Genomic DNA, 19314 nt, shown 5'->3' with positions numbered 1-19314 from the left:
AAACTTGATGGCTAAACTGCCACAAAATTGACAACACCTAAGCATCCACTTAGGGTAGCCAAGCTATGCAGTATCAAGGTGAGCGATCAGTTCTGAAAGTCCAGCTGTTATGATGGCAAAATGACATTCTTCATTGTCTCAGTAAATAGAGATCACAGAAAACATGATCTATAATACATCACCTGTTTTCTTAACAGTCTGCTTCCTTTCTCACCAAGACAACAGTCTTGCCACCTTTGATTAAAATAACTATTACTCCCTTTCCTTGATATGCTGATGTCTGTATTCTAGACCAAGTATATTCTACACTTGACTGACCAGCTAACAACCCCATGCTGCAATTCTTCCTCCCCCTGTGCTGATGATGGATTAGGGTTCTTCCATGCAGCATAATCCCTTCCAGTTGCTGGTTACAGCCCACCATCCCTGCTTCCCTAGTCATGTCATCTTCCCCTCTCCACTATGCTCCCAGCTTTCATCAGGCCACTCGTAGGACCACTGCACATGGGCAGGGGGTCAGGCAGAAGCAATAAAAATCTAGTTAAGAGGACACTATAGCAGCACTGAATTTGGCCTAAATTGGGGCTGAATACGTCCTTTGCTTCTCCCTCCACTCTGTCCATGAGCTCCTGCTGCTCCCTTGGGCTGGAGCTAACCAGTATACAACTCTGTGTCTATGCATATACCCTATACTGTACATGTACTTGTATGGAGTACTCTGGTGTGAGCATTTGGAAGTGTTGTTACAGAGTAGGAGTGCTTGCAAGAGGGAAAGTTGCTGGACTATTTCAAGAACGTTTCAAAACTTTAAACTCTTTATTGAAACTTCTCTCACCCATCTGCCTGCAAAGCCAGACTTTTTTTCAGTTATAAGGAGCCATAAAAAGATTTAAAAATGACCTTTAGTGATCTTGACAAATCCTGATACTTTAAAAACTGGTATCTTGTTATGCCAAGGTAAGAAATGAGCACTGTTTTTTATTGGTTTCTTTTGTTCCAAGTGAAGAGCAGGGATTTTCAGTCATCTATATCCATCACTGCTACCTAATAGTGTTAAGTTTGTGTTTTTATTACTCCGGGATACTTTGCATTAAAAATTGCAGTATTTATATCAAAGAAAGCGTTTCTGCCAAATTCTGGAAATCCCATTACCCCTGACAAGGAAGTGCACTGTTTGGGAAGGGAAGGGTATATTTTCTTGGTTTTCAAGTGCAATTCTTTGCAGGCTGGCATGGTGTAGGAAGGCCTGCTTCCCAGCCTCCATGAGGGGACAAGATGATTGCATGAAGTGAGGGCATGATGCTGCATTTTATGGGGATATTACTGGAGCCTAAGGCCATTTTGAAAGAATATATCTATATATAGATATAGATTTATTTTTTTTCCAGTGCAAATATCAGTTCTAAAGGCTTTCCTATTTATTACTGGACTGGAACATAAAAGTCTAGGGGACTTCTGGAAAACTTACTGCTGTGAGTTACGCATCTCAAGTTAAATGAATGGCAAATGTCTTGCAGGACTATAATTCTATCGTTTTGTTTTGTTTTGCTGTGCTTATTTTCTAAATAAATCTTTCCATGAAGAATTCCTAAAAGACAATTAAGATTCAGCTTCAGTATCATGGCAATGCCACCTTAATCATACTGATGCACAGGCAGTGAAAAGAAAAACATCAAATCTTAAGATCTGTGGAATCATAAATGACTTTTTTGTATGCATTATTAAGACTTTGTGCTTTAGGTGAGTTTCTGGCTAAAAGACAAAACTGCAAATTATCTAAGGAAGAATATCAGTTTCTTAACCCATACTAACACATGCCAACCATACACAATTAACACTTGTAATTAAATACTCTAGCTCTATGGAGGGAAAGCAGGGACAAAGTACCTACCAGGTTTTTCTTTTTAAATAAGGTTTGCTTAAAACCACGTCCAAAGCAGCAAACATTTGATGTAGGTCCAATGAAAAATAGTTGGTGACAATGTAGTGGACAAAGATATATATAATGTGAAGCCACATGCTTTTGATGGCGTCTCTACAGGGGTTATAAGAATGTCGCATCATAGATATTTTAACCATGTTTATAAGTCATTCTGTACAATTTATGAACGATCGCGTTTTATGAATATTTTATTCTATTAGGTGGATTTTGACTGTTCTCATCCAGTGTAAACAAAGCAAGACTTGTGTAATTAAACTACACTTATAATTTATACTCTCTAATTATAATATCACAAAACTATGTATTTAATTTTGCAGCAGTAAACTGTTGCAAAACAGTATTATTTTTAATCATTGTTTAATTTAATGTTTAGCAATTACTCATTCTTTTAGGAGGAAAAAAATCAGATGCTAGAGCATTCTACCACATATACTCATAAGACCAGTGTAGAAGTTCTTTGCAGGAGTTTAACATTTTCAAGCAGACAGCATGGCAAAATCTGAAAGGGGTCATCTGAAACAGGGAGGGTAGCACACTTCAGTGCAGGGACATTTTAAAGAGATCTGTTAAGAAGTTTCATTTCAACACAGAAATGGAAGAAAACAGCACTACAGCCTAGGACCTTCATGCTCTCCCATCAAAACTTCACTTCTTGTTCACATAAATCTCTTTCAGCAGCCCCTTCCTGGTAGCCTCTGCAAGAAGTCTTCATAGAAAGCCCTAATAACTAATATTTAGCCCTGTCCACCTGGGCTAAATTCCAGGGTACCTCATCTAATTTCCTAAGTGTAAACACAGAGAATTGGACAAAAAATAGCTCTTAGTCTTCTACAGAAATTAGAAGAAGACAGGACAAGACAACCTTTCAAACTCTGTTTACATCATACTCATAATACATATAACACTTTTGATAGACAGCTGACCAACATACCACAAAGTTGGCATAAAAACAGAGAACAGGTATCACATCTAGTTATTATTTCTCCCTATGGTTTCTATTGTTCATCCTTGCAGATGACCACAGTCCTTGGATTAAATATGGACACGCTAGTATTTCTTCTATTATGATGGGTTACCAGAACTTGAAGTAATGAAAAAAATATATTCCACAAACACTGTCCTATTGTCAGAGCCCAGGAAAATATCTCCAACTTAGGCAAATATGCAGTACCATTCCTCTAACACAATTTATTATTTTTTATATCAAAATGTCTATCTTTTCATTAACCAGTTTGGAGTTTAATGGATTATTACATGTACCAAAATGCCCATTCTGTTAAAAAATTCTCTTTGGAAAAGAGATCTGTTATAACTGAGTTACATGTTTAGTGTTTTAATAAACTGATTTTAGTATACTTGGTGAGCATATGTAGGACAGCCATCACTCTATTTTTACTTGTACTAAATGTGCTAATCTGTAATGGGAGATAATGAATACAACATTTCTGAAATCTATGTTCATATGGTCTTGTTGCATTTATAGTTACAGTAAGATTAGGCCTCTTATAACTAAACATGAACTCTTCCAAGTGAAAACTGAACATTATAGCTAAATGTACTAAAAACTATCTTTGAGAAAAGCAACCATTAATGATCTAGTACATTTTAGATTTATTTTTTCCTTCTGCAAACCTAATGGCAACTTTGATTAAAACATCTCTGGCACTATTGGCAACAGCAGCTTATAAAGTCTCCATAAAAGAGAAATTAAAGCATATTTTCCACGAAGGGCAGTCTGGTTTGCTGTCTAACTGAGTAGCTGGGGAAACTACTCCATGGTCATATTCCTTCTCATTGCTGCTGTCATCACTTGTTTAGAATCAGACACTGGAAAGAACTCAGAACAAAATGCTTTGCAGGTTCTGCATATGATGCTGAACTACCATGCTTGAACAGTGGTTAAGTGCTCCCTGTTCCTGAGTTTGCTCATGTTCTGTGCACAGCCGGATATACATGTACCTAAGGTGGGGAGAGCAATTTGGGGGGGGGACAACAGTAAAAAGTAGCGTGTTTACACTCTGGTCTCCATGTCGGGTTTGATGATTAACATCAAAGTTTCCTAGTCTACTGCTTGTACTTACATTAGTTCTGTAATATTTTAGGTACTCGAGTTAAAATTCTGTCCTGCACTACCTCTGAGATTAAATCAATCAGGAGCATGAACAAAGCTTCCGTTCTGCTAATAACAGTTTGAGTGACTATTTAATTCAAAAGAATAACTTTTCAGGGACAGATCAAAAACTGTTTCCACACCACTTAACACCTTCCATCTTGATATGAACAGTGATGTTCCAAAAGAACATTTAACAACTTAGTTTCTAAATGAATGCTCTCTCTATATATTTTCATTTCATTTAATATATTATTGTGAATTCTATTTCTATCCGGTGAATACAAAATCATATATTTCAATATCTCTATTTCAGCACAATCTCTTCCATAGTTATAATTGTAAATTCCAAAATCAACTAAGGTACTAAACTTTCTCTTTGAAAATTACAGAACATTTGTGTGTATGTGTGTGCATAGAGCTGGCATTGTGTGCAGAAAGCTGCATAGGGAAATCTGGCTGTCTTCTGAGCACGCTATGCAAGTGAGCAGGCAATGGGGGAAGACAACTTAGCAGACCTTGTCTGAAAACAGATTCTAGTTATCCTTTTATGTAAGAAAGGGGTCTGCCAAGAGTTTGTAGTTTCGGGTGGAATTAGGAACTGTCGGGCAGAAGCCTCATGGTACATCTCTGTCCACCCCACTGCCTCCATGCAGAACTATACCGTCATACTGTCATAACAAAAGCTGTTTTATTAGGAAAGAGTTTTGTCTTTTTCACCTTCTCTTTGACAAAGGGGATTAAAAGAAAGTTATCACCCCGCATGACTTTGTCAGGGAAAGCTGCGGACCTTTAGCACGTGTGAGATTTGGGTCTGAGACTTATTGAAACACCTTATCTATGAAACTCTTTTTGATATTATAATGAAAGTCATTTCAGTACTTCTGACTCTTCTATCACATCTGTAAAATGGTAAGAATAATGCTTATTTTCCCTACAGGGGGACTGACCAAGGCTAGATAAAACCTGATTTGTGCTTTCGAGGGGAAAAGGTTTAGTGGCAGTATTGTGGGGGGTCGTGTGTATCGAGAAGCTGTACTGGTTATTTTCCAACCACGTCTGAGAAAAGTCTTGCTTTAATGATCTATATTTCTCAGTAGTGTCAAAGCTTAACATACCAAAAAGCAAGGCACATTTCATTTTTATATTATTAGGGGTATTCATTTCCTCTGAAAAAATAAGCCTTTTTTTTTTTTTAAGGATGTGAAATAATGAACAGTAAAACCACGTAACTGTGGTAAATGTCTCTTGTGTTAAAAGCAATCCTTTTCTGTATCAAGAAAAAAGGATACCACTGATTACCTGCCTGATTACCCTGTTCTGGTTAAGAATATATTAAAGGATACTGCTCAATCAACATACTGCTCATTTCAGCTGTAGTTGAACAATGTTGTGTACTTTCTAATACTGTGACTTTTCTGCTTGGGAGAATGATAAAGAGGAAACTGAGCTCTGTTTAGTTTTGGGAGTCTTGGGAATTAGTACCATTCCATCCAACTAACCATTCCTCTTTAATACCCCCTTCCTTGTTTCACCCAGAATCATCCAAAGTAGCAATGCAGAAGTCTGTTTCTCACCTTATACCTATGTGGTTGCTTACTAGCACACACTAATTAGGTTATGCGTTTTGATCACCCTGTCTTTTTGGAGTTGATAGTCGAATGGACAGCATGACATTCAGTCCTAAAACCTTTGACCCTGTTCCCAACTTTTACATGCTCTAAAAGCATGTTTTCTAAGTAATTCTGGTTCCTTGTTTGTTTTTGGTCCTTGCTTTGTTGAGATTTTTTTTTTTTTTCCAGAAGGAGACATGACTTCTCTGCTCCCTGTTCTGCCAGTGTCAGTGGGGAGGTGAGGGCTAAAGTTACAGTTTAGTATCACTACTGTTCTTAGCCTCCTGCTTTACCCCCTGGCAAGACACAATGCCTCCAGTCATCACCACCATGGGATGGAAATTCAGTTCCTTGACAGAAGGCATCCGGTTTTTGTCAGCCAGAGCTGACACACGCATGTCCTTGAGGCAATCCCAGCACATACTGCAAGAGTCCTCATCTGGTCATTAGATCGTGCAGCATGAGCAGTGCTGGAAACCTTTCACCTGAGAAAACTTTCACTACTAGTAGTTTTGACTAATAGCAGTACTAGTAGTCAGTAACTACTCGTGGAGTCAGAGAGGAGCAAGCAAACAGGATTCCTTGGTAAGGATCTGCTCTTCAAGTCCTTTCTCAAATGAAAAACAATTACAACTATAGAGATGTACTGCCATCCACGTTTATGTAGATGGTACATATATGTTAAAAACTCCTATTCTTTCAAATACAAGCTCAACCAAGTTCTTAATTTAATTGTGTTATAACAATACTTGGGGAAATTTAAATTTCATTTCAAATGTAGAAAAATTCCATTTGAGTTCTTTAGTAGCTTCTCCTCATCTAAGATGGAGTTTTCTCTCTAATTGTACCTCTATGCCCTCAAGAATATGGAGCAGCTTTTTAAACATTTTCTCATTCCTACCTGCCCCTTAACAAGTTACAGTTTAGAATAATTTTCTTCTTGGTTTATTTTTATCTGTTGTTAGTTGCAGGCTACAAGCATACTTGAAAGAGGAGGACCAAAGTCTGAAGCCAAATGTGGGGAAACCTCTGAAGCAATCTTTATTAACGTATTCTGTATAGAAATCTGTATGCAAATTTTTGCTTTGGATGTTTGCTTTTAACAGAAAGCTGGAAACTACAGAAACTATAGATAGATTGCTATAATTTTGGAGTCAGTTAGTCACTGTCTTTTTTTAATCTAACATGTACTGTGATTGCCCCCGCACCTTACCCAAATAGCTCTCAATGGACTTTTCCCCAGAGGAGATCATAGTGAGTACTTACTGAGGCACAGTTGCTTTCTGACTTGTCTTCCAGAAAGCCAATTTGGCATGGTGTCCTCTGATTCTGCAGCCAGTAGTCTGTTGATTCTAGCAGACTGTTACTGCAGAGAATCTGTTAAAATAGTTAAAAATAGTTAAAATAATTAAAAAAAAAAATTAGTACTACTCTGCTTTGGGGTTTGAACTCTATTGTTTGAGCTCAAAGAAAATATTGCCTACAAATATTTTTGGAAGGTAAGGCTGGGACCCCTGTTTCCATTTCATCTGGACCTGTCCTTGTACCTAAGATTCAAGTAACACATATCCTCTAAAGTACTAGCCAATTTTCTCTATGAACTAAAAGTCCTTGAAGGAAATGCCTTATATATATATATATACAATAATATGTATTTTATATATAGTATGTGAAAATATTGCTAAGGAGTTTTGTTCTATGTTAAAGTGGCAACAGAGATGTTAGAAAAACTAATTATTTAATTCTACCAGAGTGTATAAACTTGCAGCTTTTATGATTTCAGGGACTGCCTAAGCTACAGATCCTTTCTTCTTAAATATATTTTTCTGCTTTTTGAGAAGCTAAAGTACTTAAGACCTGTCGTAATGAATACTGAGCTTAGTCAGTACACTGAGACCAAAACTTTGAGTTTAATCTCTCTGTGTTGACTCAGTCCTACAACAGATGCCTCAAGCTTTGACCTAACAAAACCAAAGTGGGACTACAGCTAATCTGTAGGCTATAAAGAACCAAAGCTAGTTTTGCAGGTCTGATGCTTCAGATTGAAGTGAATTCCTTATTTGCTACCCCTGTACTAATATGCACAGTGTTCAGGGGGGTCAAATTGCCCTTTTAATAAACAGACCTCTAATATGTTCCTGCAACGTATCTGCAGAAAATTATGTTCAGAAAGGACTGTCTTTTTGAGCACGGCATGAGATTTCTTTGAAATGCCATCAAGTCTGGAAATGAGTCATGGCCCTGGGCTGGTGGTGCCCAGCCACAACCAGAACTGTACTGCAGTGACTACACAGCCAGTCTCTGCACAATTTAAGGGGGCTAAAGAGTCACATCTGAAAACAGGCAGGCTTGTGCTTTATTAAATTTACATGGCCACTGCAACATCCAAAACAAGCTGGGGAGACAGCTGACAACATTAGGAATCACTAGTTCATGTTTGCCTTTTTATTGAGAGCATGAAGCCTGGATCAATTTATCCTAACTTCCAGTAGGGATGGAAGTGGAGCTGAGAGGTACCAGGGGTTGAATTCCTATGCTGTGTAGACTGTATTAAAACCAAAAAGGTTGTTTCTAGCTGAGTTTATTCTCTAATATGGTACAAAGGACAAATAATTGAGAATGGGGAAGCATGGAAGAGGAGGTACTCATATGCACAACTTGAGGAATTTTACTAGCCAATGAAGAGTTACACTGACCCCCTTCCTAGATGAAGTGTGCTCTCTGGCTGTACAAAAAGCCTGTCAGCCTAGCTGACTCAGCTCTTAATTCAGTTTAAGGCATGTATTCCAGGTACTGTGATAGTCTACAAGTAGGGAAGCAAAGGATAAAAACTCTGTCTGGAGAAAATGATCTAGAGGTTAACAATTTGTCATGTTTTCCACACCCTGAAATGTTCTTGCATGAAAAAGAGGGATGCTAAGTATTTTTGAAACAACTAAGTAACAGGAGGAAAAGAATAGCAGCAACAACGATGATACTTACAGAATATTTTATATGGCCTATCATCCCCTGGCAGTAATATTAAGAAGCATGTTTGGGAAATAGATGTATATTTTATTTGCATTTTTTGGGGGGGGCAGTTACATGAAAATAGGCTGTACTCTAGCTTTTAGCCTTTTACTTTAATAATGATATTTTAAAATACGCATTTGTCCTCCTGTCCCGGAAAAAAATCTATCCACAGTATCTTCTGTTATCTTACTGCATATTTTACATTGACATGTTTGTCCTACTTCAGGAACACTTACTTCTGAGCCTAGTCCCATTCCTTAAGAAGTGAGAACTAGTGAGGCCTCTTCACTTCTCAGGGAAGATGAATGACTGTGGAAAGCTCATATGGCCAGCTGACACAATTTTCTAACACTCGTGGGCGATCCAGAAGTAAGCTTATTAACACATACAGACTAACAGCCACTCTAATTTTTACCTTTCTGGAAGAAAGTCAGATAGTTAATACTGTTCTCACTGTAATATTCTCTATTGATCACTGAATCAACGTCAGTGGAGGATGGATGAGGAAGCAATAGGGAACACCACAGCCCATAAACTGAGGCTTGCTTCAGTGCCCTCCTTCAGTGCCCTCTAAAAGGTTATGCACCTTTGTGCTTCTTTCTTTGTCATGCCAAAAGAAGATAAGTTTTTATGCAAAGACTCTCAGTACTCTAGCCCTGCTATGGGATTTCTTCTGAATACAAATGTGGGGCTCTCAAAATACTCCGAAAAAAAACAGCGTGCCCAAAGACTCTTCTAAGAATGACAAAAACTTGTGAATGCTTCACATCACCACCAGTTTCTTCTTGGGGACTGCTAGCTAATCTCATGTACCATCTCAATGACTCTGCACTCAATAGATTTTATAGCTTCTTGTCCCAGGGTGAATGGATTCCTGCCATCATAACTAACTCTGGGACTAGATGGGAAAAATAATATATTTCATATCCCAAAGAAACAATTTCCTGTTACTGTCATAAATTTAGCCTTTTTATTCTTATTTTTTAAGAAGTGTTTTCAAATGGTGAAATACTGAAACATTATACACTGGTTGGTAAAATCTAGAATCTAGCATATTAAAAAAAAAAAAAAATCCAACAAAACAAAAGCCTATCTTCTGTGGCTTTTATGAAGATAAAGAATTCAACATATACATACACGGACACACATACACATTTTCACATATATACATGGTTTCAGATTTCATCTGGTTCGAGATATTCTCATGCTCAAGCATTGAAGTTCTAATTACTTGTTAGACATGATTTCCATAGCTAGGAAACAATCCTCTTTAGTTCAAATAGCTTTTTCAGTAGCATGAGGTCTTGTATCATTTCCTTAAAAATCATAGTGAAATTGTCTTCTGCTTTAATGGCTTCAGATCTTTCCCAAATCTGACAGTTTCAGAGAAATCAGAACGGGCAGAAATTATCATGCAGAAACAAGCTTCAGAAAACCTTGGTGGTACTCTTCTTTTTCTCCTAAGGACTTGGTGTGCACACACCCTTTCTCTTCAGAACAGCTAGATCACAGCAGATGTACACTGTAGATGATTAACCCACAAAATGAGATGGGCATTCCAAATTTCAGCTAGTTTTCTTCCTATGAGATATTAAATCATTCTTGGTATCTCTATCTTGCTTTCAGGGGATGTTCTAATCAGGAAGCAAATACAGGTAACATATTAGCAGAAGAAATAACTCTCTTGAAAAATTATTTTAGTCAGGTCAGGTCACGGTTGTCAAGCCTGGGGATCACTCCAGGATGATTTATATGTTTCAGGGCTTTACAATGGATGTCATTTTTGTATGCAGCTTTTCATTATAGACTTTGAAGTCAAGAGTAGAGATTATTCCATGGAAGATTTGGACAGTATGTGATTTTCAGTAACCCTGAGGAGATGAACAGCATTAGTAGAGTGGTGTTCTCCCTGGCCCAGATTCTGCTCTCACGTGTGCACAAAGAATGCTGCACATGCACTTGAGCATGCAGTCAGAAATGTGAAGAAGAGTGCAACAGGCATGCCATTTTTTACCGTTGGAGGTCTGAGAAAATATTTTCCAGCAATTAAGATTTGAAGAAGATAGGTGAGAAAAGCAAAATAAGATACACTCAAGCCCATGCAGCAGGTTAGAAATTTAAGGAATACAAGAAGGCCTAAAGTTATCTGGAAAGCCTCTGGAAATTACTCAAAAAAGACAGCACTGTGGGAAAGGGAGGCATGCAGGAACGTGTGGGAGAAGCCTTCTTCCTCTGGTTTTAACATCTGAATGGTGTTCAGGAGACAGAAGGTGACTTTTGAATAAGCAGTGGCAGGAAGGAGAAGTAAACTTTGGATGTTTAAATTCTACCTTCTGAAACGCAGGTTTCTGCATTATGACTGTTACAGACGTTATTGTTAAGAACCCTCCCACTAATACTTGTATGCAGGAAGGATAATTTGGACCACTCCACAATTTTGATCACTGTTGGTTTACATACTCCTGCTATGAAAAAATTCAAGTATCCATGTGAACTTTTGAGCATATTTCTGTGGTAGCAAACAGCAATGTTATCATGGTCAAAGACATGCGTGTATAGGAGGAGTAAGTTTAATACTCCTAGGATCCAACTATTGTAGGACAATTCTACTACTGTATGTATATAAGTGGGAATTTGCATATGTATTCAAACATGCCAGGATAGTTGTGCTTTTAAGGAATATACTGAAGTCCTTCTACTACAGTAAGGTATGACTGCAATGGTCAAAAGTATGTAAGCATGAAGGAGTTGGCCTAAACTGTCAGGGCTAACTAATGAAAAGAAATGCCAGCAGAATTATTATTCAGAGATGTAACTCTATGTTCTGATTGCCATTTTTGCATTTAGTGATCTTTTCAAAAATATACTGAGCTGCTCTGTACCAAAGGTAAGAAACCTAAACTTGTACTACTTTAGCTGTCAGTCAGCATCCTTCTTTTTCATAGCCTACAATTTTAATGTAGAATTTGAGAAAATTTCCTGCTCTTATCTTGTAGTTTTCTATATTCTTATCTAATTGAGATGAGTTCTGGGCCAATCCCACTGGCATATATTGTTAGCAGTTTTGCTGAATTCAGTGAGGTTGCTTCTGATCTGCAATGGTACAACTGAAAACAGAACTTTATTCATTGACCATACTTATGTGTAACAGCTGCACACACTATACTGCTGTATATCTGGTTCAGAGCAGGATCATCACACTCAGAAAATAATTCAGGATGAATTTGCATCATGCACAAAATGTGAAATCAGCAGTAATTCATGGTTCTAAAAAAAAAGTTTTCCACTCTCATCTGGAGACTCAGCCGTCAGCATTACTCAGTGTGCTGTGAATCAATGAACTAAATCAGCCTCTAGCAGAGTGAGGATTAGAAAAGTCACTCTTTCCCAGAGGAAAATACTGCATACCGGTTTAGTGTAACAGCTTCCTGCTCCCTGATTTAGATCGCAAGGCATTAAAATACAGTAAATATCTATAACTGAGACAACATTAAAATGGCCCTGCTCCACAAGTGAAACATCTGCGTCTTCATGGCAGATCATCTTAATTGCTTTGGTTAATTACTACTCATCAAAAAAGATATGAGAGTGGAACATACAGAATGAGTTTTCAAGGGGCACATTTTCTGCATTTATTCAGATTGGTCTGTGTGGTAAAAGGCCACATCTCATATGGTTCCTAACAGGAGCCATTCATGCCAAATGCTTGAACCCACAAGTGAACTATTCAAACTCTTCCCTTGCAGCAGCAACCCATAGGGTTTCACTCCAGTACCAATTACACATCTAACTTAAAATAAATAAATAAACAAATCACCGAAACTAATCTAGGATAAAAAAGAAAGTAATGTCCTACTTTGATAATTCTGTATCCTTTTTCCCCAAATAAGGAATGCTAACACATTCTGTGACAATGCTGTAAAGAAGCCCAAAATATCCTGCTGTTTGTCAGAAGTGCTGGCAGAAGTGAATCACTTTTTTTAGCGTGCCTACAATCATAAAATTGACTCAAATTACAGTGAAAAGTTCAAATGTAAGGGATCAGACAGGTGAAGCAGCTCTAAATTGGGAGGTAAAGGCAAGTCTGTAAGTCATGCTTCTGGAGGTGACCATGCTTGGAACATTTATAAACACATTTATAAGCACTTTTCTGTGCTGTGCCACTGTCCTTCAGCCTTACTTAAAACGACCAACTCTGAGATTAGACAAAAATCTAAGATGTTCAGCCATATTTTTCTGCTTATTTCTACAGATTCTAGTTATAGTCAGCAGCATGTATATAAAAAAAAACAAAACAAACAAAACAAAACAAAAAAAAACTCAGGTATTCTTTTGCAAATAAGCAAGCTTTTTGAACAAATGGAATACTGACACTTTGTCTTTTAGTCAGGCTGGGATGAGCTGGAGATGCCCAATCCCATCGTACAGATTATTAGTCTAGTGAGTTTTTTTTATTTCAGTGATTTTACAGTTATTGAAATCTTAGACAGCCAATACTCAACCTTCACATCCACAGTTTGAGTGAGAGTCACAAGCCTCACATCCACACAACACAGTGGAGTTTTCAGAAGTATAAGGGAAATAAATCTTTATCTTCTACATGTTTTGTCTTTCCATCTCTGTTTATGCATATAAATTGTTGTCATTTATTTAAAAAAAAAAAAAGTAAAAGAAAAAACATAATTATTACAGTGTGAAGGAAAGAAAAACTTATTAAGAAATATGGGGAAATGGATTGAACTCTGAAGTTTTATAATTTTTTTTTTTTTTGTAAAACAGATGCTTCCTTATTAGCTCTAGAATTATGTGAATTAGAAATAATCTACTATGAATAGAGTATGAATAGAAGTAGAATTAATCTATTATGTGGGAAATAATAGAGCTCAGAGGGTTATTGCAAAGTGACAGACAAAAGAAGGCCTGCCATCCACAACAGGTCTTTGGTAGTGGTCTTCCCTTGGGCTGCATGGCCACAGCCTGACCCTGGGGAGCAGGAGTGAATGGAAGCATCCAAGGTCTGCATCCATGTATTCTGAGTTGTACTGAAATTACCTACATGCATGAACTACTGCCAGTCATACATGATTCTTCCTAATGACACACGTAAAGGCACTGCTTTCTTTTTTCCCTATCCTCCAAATTATATAAATACATATAAAGCCATTTTGAGACAACAAAAGCAGCAATGGTCATATCTATACTGCTTCCTCAGTTGCTGAAACTCTTCTAGCAAGATACTAGGGAAGGCAGAAAAGCTCCCTTCCATGAAAGACCCCGCATCATTTTGACCTGAGAGAAGCAAAGCTCTAGATCCTCGGGCTGGGACCCAGAAACTTGCAACCTATCACAGAGCAGTTCTGAAATTATCCATGCTCTTTATGACTTTTATTTCACATTTCCAGATATCAAGGAAAACAAGAAATACTTAGGAAACTTACCTCCCACATGTATATAATATATTTTGCAGCAAGACAAGTATAGACCATGCATGCAAAATTGCAAGATACCATAACAGCGTCCAGAATTTATTTTTCTGTATCAGTCCTTTTCTTCTTTAGGCATCAGTTAAATTTTGTATTTCTCAATAAAAGTAAAAGCTAAAAAGAAGAGCTATAAGCCAGGATATATATGTCTTTGAAAATAACATAAACTTAGAAGTTACCTTTTTACATGCTGTGACAGAGCTTCCCAAACTGCTTCCCGAACTGTCTGTGCTGTTGCCTTGGTGCTCTGGGACTTCTTGCATCAGTGGAGATTCAAAATTGCTGAAGAACAAAAGAAAAAAACACACAAAAGAAACCCCCAAAAACCTTTCCAGTGACTCAGCTACGTAGATAACTCAAATGATGCCAAAACTACAATGGATTAAAGAGATGTAACTTAAACCTCGATTACAAGAAGCTGTCTATAGTCTCCTTGCTGACATTACTATCCTATCTATTACCTTAATTTTCCTTTCTTGGACAACTCTCTGGAGCAATGTTACATGAATATGAAATAGCAGACCATTGCTTTTTGAAGACTGGAGAATAACACATAGTTGCCTGTAATCACATCCATCTCTCCTGAATCATACTGTAAAACATGGAACTAGCTCATTTTTATAAGTAAGCAGCTTGGAACAGCAAATGAAATACTTCCTGGATTAATTCACCCGGGTGGACATTATAAAAAGAAACATTTGCTGAAAAAGTTAAGGTGTAGTGACTAAAATGTAAACAAACAAACAAACACCCACACAACAAGAGTGGTTGAATTCTGTAACCCAGGCAGAACAGCTTGCTATACTGTAGGTTTAGAGCAAAGGTAAGCCATGCACAGTCTGTTTTGTGAGCCAGTTGTATACTGCAAAGCCACACTCACTTTGGGATGATGTTGATGTGAAAGACACAGCCATAAAGATAAGTAAGTTCAACAAATTATTTCCATGCAGAGCTGGTATCACCGCTTGAACAGTACATTTGGAATCATTCAGGCCAGCCAGGTAAGATCTCCCTCTACATCATAACTGACTTGTCACAAGCTTAGTGAAACTTCTCTCTCTGAACATAGTGTGACAGCTATCAGAAGCCATACAGAGCTAAAGGCCTCTTTCTCCAGAAATTTCCTAGAGTACCCAACAGCATCATGTTCTGCTTTTAAATTGGGTCTGTAGGGTTCTTTTAATTCACTGCAAGTTACCTATGAGAAGATACGGAACACATGGTGATAGACCATAGTAAGCAAACAGGTTACCGTGGTTTAATAATCTGTCATCATTTCTGACAGGATAACAGACCACATGAAATCTAGTTTTCTCAACTGAAAACTAAAATGAATATTCATTAAGTCACCTTCACTAGAGCTTAAGTCAATGTGTTACGAGGAAGCTACTTTCAGCTTTTTGCACAAATCCACAGTCAAACATCAGTAAGGCTACATTTCTCTCAAAGGTTCATGTACAGATATTTTATTTAATAATCCTTGATAATCTGTTTAGGACCAGATATGGATATTCCCACTTCCACGGACAGGTAACTTTGTTGATATGTGAGGTACTATTCCATACATTTTGGAAAAAGCAAACAAACAAACACAGAACACAAAATTTATACACTGGAATTAGGACATTGAACGAAAAATATAAAACTAATTTAGCACTTATTCATTGCTAACTAAGGGGAAGATTCATGAAGGGAGGACTGAACACACACAAACATAAAGGAGACCTTTATGTTTCCTGACTTTACTTGAAAGGTGCAATACCCCCAGTACTCTCTAAAATACCAGCACCATTTGTATTTAGAAGGAAGAGTTTTGGGTGTTTACAAAATACCACTCTGTTGCTGAGATTGTATAGATAAAAGTATTTCTCTGGGATTTGAAAGCGCGAAATAGCACTTTGTAAGCCTTATATGCTGTTCTTTAGCAGAATGAAGGACATTAAACATATGAAGTCACTCAGGTTTATATCTTCATTAAAAATAAGAACATCATATTCAAAGGTCAAATACCGTATAAGTGAAGTGCCCTCCTTGACAACTCCACATTTAGACTAGCGGCTTCCTCTGTACTCCGTACAGCTCAGGACTTCCCAGCACAGGCTGTGCATGGCCTCCTTTTATAAGATGCATCACTTGTGCAATCTAATAGTAAGTTATAATCAAGCCTGACCTGCATCTTGAAGAACAATGGCCACTGTTTTCTCATTCTCTTCCCTTACAGAAAGACCGAGTGACTTTGCCCTGCAGGGAGCTGGTATGTTGACAATGAGTGTTGCTCTCAATTGTACTGGGTGCAGGTAACTGAACTCACATGGCAGAGTGTCAATGAGTCTAAAAGAACAAAGATGATGGTGTAGCTGCTAACTGCTGGCCTTTTTGGACCTCAATTAAACAGTACAAATAGAGTAATGTATTAAAGTATAGCTAGAAAATAAAGTTAAGGAGTCATGCTCTGGAGTAACAGCAAATCTGTGCTATTTCTGGATGGTACTCCAGTTAGGGGTAACGCATTGCAACTTCCATACAGCAGTAAAGCAGTCTTCCCAGTCATGTGGAAAGCAAAAAGATCTATAGCATCTTCTTGATTCTTTAAAATCTGCTTACTTTCCAAAATAAATGACTTTTCATTTGTAAATATAGAAAACTTAGTTAAAGTTATTTGATGAGTGAAATAAATGTAGAATGTTATTATATGTTTTGAATGAGAAACAGTTTCGTCTCAGACTGAAGTTCAGAAAGGCAAAAGCAACTGTCTTTGAAATTACTGAAATCTCATAAACCTAAATTCTCATGCCAGCTATCCCAGTAGTCAGAGATATAGTTCACGTCCAGCTGATTACTCTGTGCATAGGTAAAACCACTAACTGTTTCCCAGAACAAGAGGCAACACATTCAGGAGGATCTATAAAACTTTGGAGCTCTTTTTTGTCTAAAGGTTCATGTTTCCTGTGCTGTGGCTGTAGAGCTAAACCCTTATCCTTGTGCTGCATTGCAGTTCAGGTCTGGAGCTGTGCTAGTAGAACAAACTCTAGCTTTTCACTCTTTGCAAAGCAGTTCACCCTGTTAGGGTTCACAAACACTGAAAAGGGGAAAAAATTTCATGCATAAATGCAAAATTATAAGAGTTACATTTGGGAACAGTCTTAGACTCCTCAGCTGTTTTTCAGTGAGTTTATGGATGTACACTTTATAAACGAAGTACAGAGAAACACATACACCCACATCTTTGCCACCACTGCTAGTCAGTTACGTGAACACCATAGGTATCATGCAAAGCAGATACACAGCAGCACATACTAATTGATGGGAAAACGAGCACCCAGCTGAGTTTCTTCAGGTTGGCCATCCAATATCACAAAATGAAATCTTTCACAACACAAGCAGATGCACAGTATCAGGTTCTGTCTAGCTACTTTCATGGGTCTTTCATTCAACACAGAACACAGGTTTGTCTTTTCAACACCTCTTTTACAATTACCTCTTCTTTCCATTAGATCAGTTTCCTCTCTTAATAGACTCCTCTCTAAGCTTCAATTTTCAACATGTTATGTGATTTCTTGAGAGCCTCCTCAGGCCATTCTGCTGTGCCACCTTTTGCTTTGTAGCAAAGCCAGTCAGATAGGCCAACTTTTCATCAACTCCCTAGTGAAAAACTATTCTGTCTTTCTGAGAAGTTGCCTGCTCTCATTAGTTTCTCAACAGCAGAAAGCTGAAAGAAACTGCTGCAGAGATGTGGTTGTGTCATCATCAAATGGTAAGTCTGCATTCATGTCCTATGCTCATTACTGAAGCACATCAGGAGTCTACACAAAGCACTAGTCCTTCAAGTCATCAGGCACAGATCAACGCCTTTTCACTGCAAGATAAAGCAAGCTGTTGAAGGCTTCAGGTCCTAATTCTCACCTTTCCTAGGCTCCCCTTGTTTAGCACCTGATGGAGAATGCTGATCTGACTTGGACTTGCTCATTGGATTTAGAGCTATCATGGAAGGCTTAATGAGGAATCTTTGTAGGAGGAAGGCTTATTGCAGGGCTTCAGTCAGTACAGTGCTCAGTAGAGGGTGCACATCTTCTGTAATATCTACCAAAAATGTTCTGGATCTTGTGAGAGAATGACTTTTCCTTTGGTGTCAGAGATCCAAATTTACAATTCACCTTTTGAAACTGAAGCTGGGAACCCGAACCAGTGGCCTGATGCTAAGAAGCATGCTATTTTCAGTTTAATACATCCATCAATAGAAGAGTTACCAGAGTCATTTATATGCCACCAGATGCTGTTTTACTGATACATGAATTATGATTGATACTTCTTTCCTACAAAGCTAAATTGTCTCACTAAGAATGCAAACAGATTCTTGGAAATGGGAGGACTGCAGCAAAGAGCTATGAGGTTTATGGCATTAACTGTAATAGAAACCCATCCTTTGCTATTGAACAAAATGCAAAGCAATTGCTTCTATTTTCCTACATTGAATAATTCAGAAATACTGACCTTGATGACTCAAGACTTAATCAAAAAACCACAGCTGCTCCTAAAAATAATTACCTTCTTTGCAGATGTGGCAGATGGTGCTACATCAACTACGAAGAGGTAATTTATAGAATTCCCCAGGTTATCACTAAAGAAAATTAATCTTGTGAAACAATATCAGAAACTTCAATTTCCTACCATCTTGAACAATCATAACCTGCTTCAAAAAACCTTGCTGTTTAGTAATTGGTCCGAAGGAACAAGTTCAATAAATAATAAGCGACCACTACAATTTTTTTTGAACTAATCCTATTATAGCCTAGTACTTTTCATCTTTTCATTATGATCCCTCATCTCAGCATTTGGAACATACAAAACATACTGATCCATGGAAAAGATAATCTTGATGAAGTAAGTGAACCAAATTTTACAAAGTGAGGTTTCTCAGTGCAATTAACTCCAAGCTACAGTCGGCCACGTTTCTTATGTTCTGGTAATATCTGTACTGAATGTTACTGCCACCGAAAACTGTATGAATCTTATTTTGAAATAGAAATATGAGACAAGTGAAAGCACGGCACAATTCTTCAGCATATTCTTCACTTTGTACTCAGAAATAAACCAAAAAGCTACTCAGAAATTGAGGAAGGCAGCTAGCCTAATCCAGACCCTAAACAAACAGGT

General features: G+C 37.7%; 1 protein-coding gene across 3 annotated transcripts in view; it reads right to left on the bottom strand.

Annotated features, from left to right (window-relative positions):
- Positions 1–19314, bottom strand: part of SPHKAP (SPHK1 interactor, AKAP domain containing) — a 70282-nt gene that overhangs the window by 38787 nt on the left and 12181 nt on the right. For all 3 annotated transcript variants that reach the window (XM_032192953.1, XM_032192955.1, XM_032192954.1), the window contains 2 exons: positions 14340–14442; positions 6932–7042 (listed from right to left, as the gene is read on the bottom strand). In XM_032192953.1, the coding sequence (XP_032048844.1) occupies positions 6932–7042; positions 14340–14442 (214 nt within the window). The remainder of the gene's footprint in view (positions 1–6931; positions 7043–14339; positions 14443–19314) is intronic.

This window comes from Aythya fuligula, chromosome 9, assembly GCF_009819795.1.
Source record: "Aythya fuligula isolate bAytFul2 chromosome 9, bAytFul2.pri, whole genome shotgun sequence".
Classification (NCBI taxonomy): domain Eukaryota; kingdom Metazoa; phylum Chordata; class Aves; order Anseriformes; family Anatidae; genus Aythya; species Aythya fuligula.
Note: the sequence above shows the minus strand (reverse complement) of the source record. Positions and strands in the feature narration are given on the sequence as shown.